The 10,125-nt window shown below is 31.8% G+C and overlaps 1 protein-coding gene across 1 annotated transcript; it reads right to left on the bottom strand.

Annotated features, from left to right (window-relative positions):
- On the bottom strand, positions 1-1,759 carry LOC132618296 (probable receptor-like protein kinase At4g10390). The gene has a single exon (XM_060333364.1). The coding sequence runs from the start codon at positions 1,628-1,630 to the stop codon at positions 236-238; it is 1,395 nt and encodes a 464-aa protein (XP_060189347.1). The 5' UTR covers positions 1,631-1,759; the 3' UTR covers positions 1-235.
- Between the last annotated feature and the right edge of the window lie 8,366 nt (positions 1,760-10,125).

Genomic DNA, 10,125 nt, shown 5'->3' with positions numbered 1-10,125 from the left:
AAGAAAAAAGTGCTCCTGGGAATTTGTGAAATACTAACCATTCAAATTTCAAAGTTGAAGCATGGAATTGCTCAAACTGAATTCATTGCCTATTGAGTACTAAGTATAAGCTCTCTTGCAAACAAACATGGCGCAACCCTTAACCCTATACAAATTAATTTACAGAAACTCACCTAATCAGCACTCAAAGACATGTTATTCACTCCTTTAAAGGATAATAATAATAATAATCAGTCTAAATTTTTTTATCAAACATAAAGGACATTGATGAAATTTTACTTGTCATAGTATCTAAGATTTCTGAAGCACAAGGCCTAATGCTTAGTGAATCACCAAGACAAAATCCTGCTAATGACACCATAGCTTTAGCTTCTTCCAAATCATAATTTCCATTAAGCTTTGGATCCACCATTTCTGCTACTTTATTTGCATCCCTTAATATAATACCAGCTTTTGATATTAACCTTTCATTATCAGATGAAAGTGCTTCAAACCCCGAGATTAATTCCAAAATAATCACTCCAAAGCTGTAAATATCATTCTTTTTCGAAGCAATGCCAGTTCTCAAGTAATGAGGATCAGTATAGCCCGGTGAACCAAGCATCACGCATTTTGTAGTTGCTGACGGTGGCAAAATTGTAGACGAAAATCCCATTTTTGCTGACCCGAAATCACATAACTTGCAGTTGAATTTCCTGTCTAGTAAAACATTTGATGCTTTTATATCACCATGTACTATTGGTAATGGACACTTATCATGTAGATATTCAATAGCTTTAGCAATTTGAAATGCTATAGCCATACGATTTTTCCATGAGAGTAATTTTTTCTTTGTATCAATGCCATGTAATTTTTCCTGTAAAGTCCCGTTTGGAATGTATTCAAACACTAACATACCTTCGTTTCCGTTATCACAGTTACCAAGAAACTTCACGATGTTTTCGTGTTGGATTTGAAGCAATATGTCTAATTCTTGCTTGTAAACTCTTTGAAAACGTTCACTGCTTAAATCCATGATTTTAACAGCAGCCAGGTTTGAGTCTGGAAATTGGGCTAAATAAACTGTGCTAAATCCTCCATAAGCAATCAACCTGGATTTCGACAAATTCATGGTGAATTTCTCCACCTCATCACATGTGAATAATCTCTTGGCCATTAATTTTATTGAGCCGCTCTCATTTTCCTCTAAATCTCCCGACACCCTAGCATCAGGAGCGCCCCCGCGCCGCGTTAACTTGAACCCTAAGCACTTGAACAACGCCATTAGAGTGAAGAAAAGAAGAACCAAAACACCCAAAGCAGAACTAGCTGAAACGATAACTAATTTGTTATCAGTGTATGTGCTTTTGCGCTTATGGTTTTGAGTAAAACTAACACTATTATCCACTCCAGTGCGGGTAGGATTATAAAGGGGTGTCGTTGGTGGTGAAAAGGGTAAGGCCACTAAAGCATCTAGGAACAAGGAGAAAGAGATGAACCAAAATAGAAATATAGAATAGAAATATGAAGGGAAAGAGCAACAACTGCTCAACAAAGAACCCCACCACCCACAGACAAATGGACCATTTCCATGAGTATTTGAAACTTTCTTCTCATTTGACAATTTTTTACTGGAAGGTGAGGCTTCCATGGAAGCAACAATATCCAACAGGGGTTTTATTCTAAAGCCAGCCAGAGATCTATTCTATACAGATAAAAAATAAAAGGAGTAGACGTGATTAAAAAATTCAACATAGTAGGAATAATATAAGTGGGGACGTGAATAGTTTATATACGTTTATGAAATGTGAAGGGGGTTACTAGGAAAGGCAACATTTGATTCAATTAGGTGCTTAATAAATGATAGATGATTCAGTTAATATTCCTATAACAATTTCGTTTACCTAAACCTTTCTTTTTAAGTAAGTTATAGCGATTGCCTATTATATACGATAGACCTCTAATAATATTTGATACTTAAGGATTGCCCAAAGAAAATACGGAGTAATTTTTTAAAAATTTTATACTATAAAAAGATTTATGAATATTTAAATTTTAATCTCAAAAGATATTCATGTTTTATTTTCAAAAAGCTAACACAATATTGATAAATTCATAACTACTTTTGCAAATTTCATATTTTAATTTTCTCCTATTTATAGTTCACCGGATTTTTTTATGTTTGAGATTCCTCGTTAAATTACAAGTTATATCGTTTATAAGATATAATTAATAGATTGCTATTTGGTTACTATGAAATTATAAATACATAGATATTTGATTAAGGCTATTAGGAGGTAATTATCATTCTTTTTCTAAGATATTATTACTTTATACTTTTGGGTTGTAATGTTTTTTGAATATTTCATCTTCTCAATTTTTTCTTGTGAGTTGGAGTGTTTTGAGTTCTGATCTTCTTTGTTTTTGTTCCACGTAAATGCACTCAAGGAGAGTCTTGAGACTTTGTTTTGGTCTTCTCTGTATTTCTTTCTTCTTCTTTATTTTTCGCTCATGTTGGTTCTACTTTTACAAGAAAATTATATTTACAATTCTTATTTCTAAGGTAGAAAAAGAAAATTAAGATAAATTTAGGAACCGCGCAAAGCGCGGAGAGATTCACTAGTTATAAATACATAGATATTTGATTAAGGCTGTTACAAAAAGGTAATTTTACAATAATATATCTACAATGATTGATGTTGTTTTTATACATAATAAAAACCAATTATATATAAATAAAATACAACATGAGATATCGATTCAAGAGAACTTCATGTTATGGTAAAATATTGTTATAGAGGTTGACCGTTATAAAGAGATTTGTCGGTACTCCTCATAATTTTTTTATCGATCGTTTAAAATTTTAGCACAGTCGAGAAAATCATTTACTAACATTAATCATAAAAGTCGTATCAACTAAATTAACTTATCTCTCCTCAAACTTTTTCTGAAATTGGTAAGGTTGATAGGTCTTTTTATAAGAAAAATTGCAAATAGAAGACTATTCATTGTAGCAAATTAGATCAATTTAAAAATAATACTATCGAATGTCTTTGTGCAACTGTTCTAGATCAAACTTATTTAATTAAAACGGCAAATAAAAAAAAGAATCAGAAGAAGTAGTAGTACTCATGATTAAAAATCAACATCGTAGAACTAATAAAAAGTGGGAAAACGAATAGTTTAAGTTTACAAAACATGAAGAGGCGAGTGGAAATGCGACACTTGATTAAATAAGTGCAATTAATAATTAATAAATTGTAGTTAGTACATAGTTTTCAAGAGGTGAAGCACTAAGTAAAATAAAAGGAAAAAGTCTATGCAAGGCATGAAGACAGGCACTTGGAAGATGAGGATTTATTTTGTGGTCAACTCGGATTAATAGTGACATCTCAACCGGCTCTTGCGATTTCTTTATATTAATAATATATATATAATCATAATTAAATAAAACTATTCCCCGTGTGTATTTGGACACTAATCTGATTTATAGATCTTGGTTTGTTTTTTATTTTTCCAACTCTTTAGGGTTGGTACTTGGTACCCCGTGTCTAGTGGCAAATGTCGTGCCAATGGCGGAATCATGAATTTATACGAGATTATTTAAGAAAATTCATCACGTTTGAGTTTTAAATATGTAATTTAAAGTAACTTTTGGATCTTTTTTATCAATATATTAAAGGCGAAGTTATGATTTGAACTTTATAATTTCTAAATTTTAGGATAAAGAAGTGTTAGTAATTGAGATTGAATTTATTTTTTGTACATAGTTAATTAGTAAATTTCTTAATATAGATATAGAGTTTGAACTGAAGCCACTAATCCGTACAGCGACTTCTAGTTCCGCTCATAATCTTTTCTATGTCAAAAGAATTCATCAATTTATATAACAAAAAATCATTCTTGATCTATTTGGGTAGTATAATTAAATTTTCAGCTAAAGAATCGAATACCCTGTAACTTCACAGTTCACATAGCTCCACCCTTGCCCGTGCACCTTTATATATAGTATACACATATTATTAACTACTTTGTTACCGTTCAACAAGACACTTATAGGATAGAGTTGCATATTAAAAAATTTAGATGAGAAGAAATCACCTAATATTTTTTTTTTTTTGGAGAATCTTAGTAGCCCAGTTGATTGGTTACCTGAACTTTCATCTTGTTGATTAGGGTTCGATTCCCCACCTCGTAATCTCACCCCATTTTCCCCTTCTTTCCCCCCCAAAAAAAAAGTATTTTTTGTTTATATTGAGATTGAAACGTAATTCAAAATTTGCACCTTCATACTTATCACTGAATCACGGATTTAAACCTAATTGATTCATTCTTGAAGGTTCTCATTCATTGCACTTAATTTTTTAATATTTATTAAAAAATTAAAAAGTTTATATTTATATTATATATATTGTTCGTGCCAAAACTATGAGGGTCATCAAAAGCCTATCAAATCCATAGTCCATCAGTCTCCGTGTATCACTGCATTAGACTTGTACATATGTATGGTTAAAAGAGTTGCAAAAATATGCTGTTATTAGTGACAGTGATAGATTGGCAATTTTACTGGTGTCGGTGCAATCGTTATGATGATCTACATATTAGTATGTACTAGTTACAAACAATTTTAGAAATATATTTATCGAGATTCGTATTTAATGAGTAGTGACTACTATTTGGTAATCAGTGGAGATTGAATGTGAAGTTGTAAGTGGTGAATGAAATTTCAATCCTAGTAAGAATGTTGAGAAATTTAAACGTGTTCCTCTATGAACTCAACTATTTTTATTTTTTCAAAAAGTTCAATCCCTAGTATCTCTACTTTTGTTTCAGCGAAAATATGAAATATTTTATTGTTCAACTTTTTAAAAATGGTTAGATCTTTTTATTTTATTTTGTCCAATTTTCATCATTGAGGCACCAACCAAATCAAGAAGACTCTAACGAATCCTGACAAACATCCCGCGTACGATATAGAAATGTTGGATTAGGTGTTGTACAAGGGACGAAAATAGCATACATCGAATTTTCCCAATTTTTTTTGTCTTCATTTTCTTTTTGGGTTGTTGAATAAACGAAAAAGAAAAGTATAGCGAATGAATTTAAGTTAACTTTAACAAACCACGTTTATCATATAGGATATATGAGTCATGAGTTTGACCAAGAAAAGTTTGTCCTAAAGAGTGTGCCTTCTCTACCAAAATAAAGTTATGCTCAATCAAGACCTACACAAGTATAACTAAAGGAAGGCCACATCCCATATCCAAAATTTTAAGAAGATGAGTGTATTATTATAAAGTAAATTTAAAATTTATATTTGACAAGTTTAATCTTTTGAATTTATAAATTTAATACTCCAGTCGAAAATATTAGAATTACTTAAACCCTAAATATTTCATTCCTCCAAGATTTTTGATTTGATTATATAATTTTTTTTAAATGAAAAAAGGAGAATATGAATTTCTATCAGACTTTGATATTTGAAAGAATAAACCAAACAAAAAAGAAAAGAAAAGAAAATTTTATTTATTAAACCACTAGACATGCCTATTCTCCATGGATGGTCCCAATTCTGGAAAATAAAGGAAAAAAAAACAACAAGACAAAATTTGAATTCCGAACCTCACTTAGAGACGTTCATCCAATAACCGTATCATATAATTTTTTGTTTGTTTTTGTTTGAGTGTACATATATTTAAATAGTTTTGAAAAGATATAACATACTATACATGGCTATGAAGGAAAATATGAATGCACGTGAACTCACACCCCTCTATATGGATCCGCCCCTGACTAAATAAAGGATTATAACCATCAAAAGACTTGGTTAAATAATTGAAATTCTTTCATTTTTACTTAGAGATATTGAGTTTGACATCCTTAAAATTGAGATAAGACGTTTTACCTCTCATTTGATCCTTTTGGAACAATCTAAATTTAGGTAAATTATTATGAGTTTAAGATGTCAAATCCCTACAAAAACTTCTTCCTTTCCCCTAATTACCATTGAAAAAGTTGGGCAGTGGCTCCCATCTAATTTTTTCTTTTTGTCCAAATCAGATCTTTTAATTTGTTGGCGCAATAAATACTTAGTAATAGTACTAAAAAAAATATTTTTCCCGCAAATCACGTTGCAATTTTCCTTTACATTTATATGTCAATTACTTTAGAATCTATCAAATACAAATTCCATCTTTTGATTGAACTGAAAAAAGCAAACCCTTCAATTAAAGCTTTCAATTTCCATTCATCGCTGTTTTCATTATGGATCTGAATCATCAGCTAGTTTAGCTGATTTTCTGTCTACCGTGCCATAATTTAATTGGACACCTTTGTGCTGACTTTGATTTGGGGGGAAATTTTACTCATCAATGTAGCATATTGATAAAGATATGATTGTTACTCTTTTAATGATTTTTTATCACTTAGAATTACTTAAATAAATAAAAGTTACAAAACATTTTAGATAGTATAATGAACATTCTAAAATTCATAGTAAGAATCAACGGTCAGTGACAAGCAATGATTTTCAGTAACATAGTCAAAATGCAAATAAATAAATAAACACACGAAAAAGTTAAGGGACTCAACATACAGTACCTATCTACAAGAATTTTTTAAACCTAGTTACATAGTATAGTTTTCGACGATATTAGAGAAAGGTGGCTCTGCTACTGTCCTCAATGAAGGAAAGAGAAATTGTCACACAACCTTAGTGTGGTAGTAAGAACGCAATGGGTGGGTGAAGTGTGGGTTAGGCGTGAGCAACATGTTACATGTTTGAATCATATCACAATTTTTTTTTAATATTTAAGTAGAGAAAGTAAAAGGAGGAACTTTTGGACCTTGCGCTACTAATCCTAGGAGATTTCTCAATCATAAAGAAAAGAAAAGGAAAAAATAAAAAAAACGACATAAATGTATCATTAGATATGTTAATAGTAGGTGTTAAACCCAAAACCCATAGAAGCATCGTTTTAAATTCTTTAATACTATCACGTTACAGTTAAATTAACCATACAAGTAAAGTTTGTCTTGTTGCTTCCTCTTCGTGGGATCGATGCTTCCATGTAAATTTTCGCATAACAAATATTTTAAACAATATAATTGCTAAAGTAATAGATTATCACACATTCAACCCATCTTTTCATAATCTCTCTTTTACTTTTTGATCTTCCAAAATGTATGGCTCGAAAGAGACAAATCCAATTGCTTCAGCTACCAAAAAAAAGAATAGACATGTGGATTCTCAATCTAAGAGTGGAAGTGTATTTTAGCTAAAAGACAATTACATAGTACTCATAGCTTCATGTGTCAGTACATCAAAATATGATTCCTCAATTTGCGCAAATTAACCTACTCATTTATTTGTTCAATCTATTTTAATCCGCCCAATCCAATCCATCTAAGAATTGGACTGATATGTAATTTAAATTGACTCAGAAAAATCTCATCAAAATATCTTCAAAAAGAACCATTTTTGTTTTATATGTATGAAGCCATAATAAGGGCGATATTAGGTAATTAAACACACAAAAGAAAATAAACAACGAAACTAAAACATGATAAGGATTGAGCTATGAACCCTTGTTTAGCATAGTTGACTTAGAGCCCGTTTGAATAGGCATATTTTAAGGGGCAATTAGCAGAATTGCCCTTCTTTTGAGGTGGTCTTTAAATTTTGCCCCTCATATTTGCGATCTTTAAATTTTGCTCCTCATATTTGTGGTCTTTAAGTTTTGCCCTTAGCTTGGATACCTGAGGTTCTGGGTTCGAATCCCCGCTCAGGCATAAAATAAAAAAATAATTTCGCAAAGCAGGGCTGGAGGGAGTGTATGCCGGATTCGGCATAAAGTCCTTAAGAAAAAACTAAAATTATGCCGGAGGGGGTATAACTTTTCCTCAAGGCATAGTTTAGTTATGCCTTATGGGGCAAAACTTTTCCTTAAGGAACTATGCCTTATGGGGCAGACTTTTAATGAAGGCATAACCAAAAGTATGCCTCATAAGGGAGAACTTTTCCTTAAGGCAAACTTTTAATTATGCCTTAAGGAAAAGTTTCGCCTTATGAGGCTTACTTTTGTTATATTTTAGGGAAAATGCATAAAAAACACCCTCAAATTTGTCCCGAATTACCAGTAACACACCTATACTTTGCGACGGACCTATAAACCCTGTACTATTTTGAATTGGAATTATAAACCTTAAGTGATGATGTGGCACGGCAAGTGTGCTCACTCTCGTATAGTCGTGTGAGACAAAAAACTAAGTCAAAGTTTGACTAAGATATACAAGTGTCATTTCTCAATTAGATACTATACAATTAATTATAATAACTCTCTCTTTCTTTCCCTGTAACCCTTTCCCCTCTCTTTTTTTTACCTCTGTAAATAAGCCGTGGCAGGCAAATTGTCACCCACAAGCCTCTCCAGCCATCTCTTTCTTCTCTTCCTTTCATTTTCATCCACAATATTCTTTTCTCATGAATCTCTGTTATCTTCCCCCAAAATCATTCAACACCACTAAAAGAAACAAAAGATAATCCTTCAATTTCTTCACTTAGCCGGAAAACAGTTCCGGCCACTTGCTCAATCATTTATCAGCACCTAATATATCAATAGTGTAATGTAAAGCACAATCAAATGGATAGTTTGCTTGTAGATTTCACAAGTCATGAAAGTTTATTCCAACTAGTCCCACCCAATTATCACCCAAATCGGACAATGACACGTGGAAAGGGAAAATCAAGATGAATAATATTTTTGCAGATTTATGAATCATAATCAATTGACATCTCAGTAGTAACTCTTTATTTTATAGTTTATTTTTTCTTTTTCTATGAAAAAATGGGGTTTGTTGATAAAAAATAATAATCAAGAAATGCAATACCATAAAAGGAAGTGATTCAAGAAGGAAAGGGAACGAGCTAAGTAAAAACACAAAAATGGAGAAAAAAGAATATTTTAGGGGAGGCATTCAAAGTCAGCAACGAAGCTTTGGAAAAAAGAATATTGACATATATCAACGAAAAAGCTTATGTAATTAGCACCATGTTTAAAGAGATCAATTTGAGATTATTTTTTCTTTTCCCTGTCGTGAGGAAAAATCAAATAGGGCTATGGCAGTTTGGGAGTTGTCATATGGTGGGATTGGGGGAGATGGTGGAATAAGAAGAATGCAAATAAAGAAAGACAAAAGGATAAAGAAGTACTGGAAAATAAGGCGCGTGTACACACTGCGACACAAAGATCTGGGTGTGACATTTTAATGATGTCAATATTCCAGTTTAAAATGATCCGGGGGGTCATAGGACCTTTGTAAAGTATAGGTGTGTTACTGATAATTCGGGACAAGTTTGAGGGGATTTTTATGCATTTTCCTTATATTTTATGGGGCACACTTTTAGTTAAGGCATAACTAAAAGTATGCAGAACTTTTCCTTAAGGCATAATTAAAAGTTTGCCTTGAAAAGTAAAAAAAAAAAAAAAATATATATATATATATATATATATATATATATATATATATATATATATATATATATATATATATATATATATATGTCTCAAGGCAAAGTCTGCCCCCTCCGGCATAACTTTAGTTTTTCCTTAAGGATTGTATGCCGGATCCGGCATACACTCCCCCCAGCCCTGCCTTGCGAAATTATTTTTTTATTTTATGCCTAAGCGGGGATTCGAACCCAGAACCTCAGGTATCCAAGCTAAGGGCAAAACTTAAAGAACACATATATGAGGGGCAAAATTTAAAGACCACCCAAAAGAAGGGCAATCCGTGCAAAAAAAAATATTTTAAGTGACTTTTAAGCATAGCCATAAGTTAAAAATTATAGCTTTTGACTTTTGTTTTATTTTGATTATTTCAACTTAAGAATAAATGCTTAAAAACACTTTTTTACTTTATCCAAACACTACAAATGGCTTAAAAGCTGCTTTGGCTTAAAAACACTTAAAATAAGTCAATCCAAACGGGGCTCTTAGCCCATTCAAGCCCAACTAACCTTGAGCAGGTTAATGACCCGCGCATTTATTAACTCAACCAATTAACTCAACCAATTTTGACCTACTTAAATTCAACACAACTCGGGAATTTGACATCCCTATTCAGACGCAGCAAGAATTATCAACA

Source organism: Lycium barbarum, chromosome 11, assembly GCF_019175385.1.
Source record: "Lycium barbarum isolate Lr01 chromosome 11, ASM1917538v2, whole genome shotgun sequence".
Lineage (NCBI taxonomy): Eukaryota > Viridiplantae > Streptophyta > Magnoliopsida > Solanales > Solanaceae > Lycium > Lycium barbarum.
The sequence above is the reverse complement of the archived record's forward strand: the minus strand, read 5'-3'. Positions and strand labels throughout refer to the sequence as shown.

What these genes read in the sequence shown, in the direction of transcription:
- LOC132618296 (XM_060333364.1), bottom strand. Translation starts at nt 1,630, where the DNA reads ATGGAAGCCTCACCTTCCAGTAAAAAATTGTCAAATGAGAAGAAAGTT.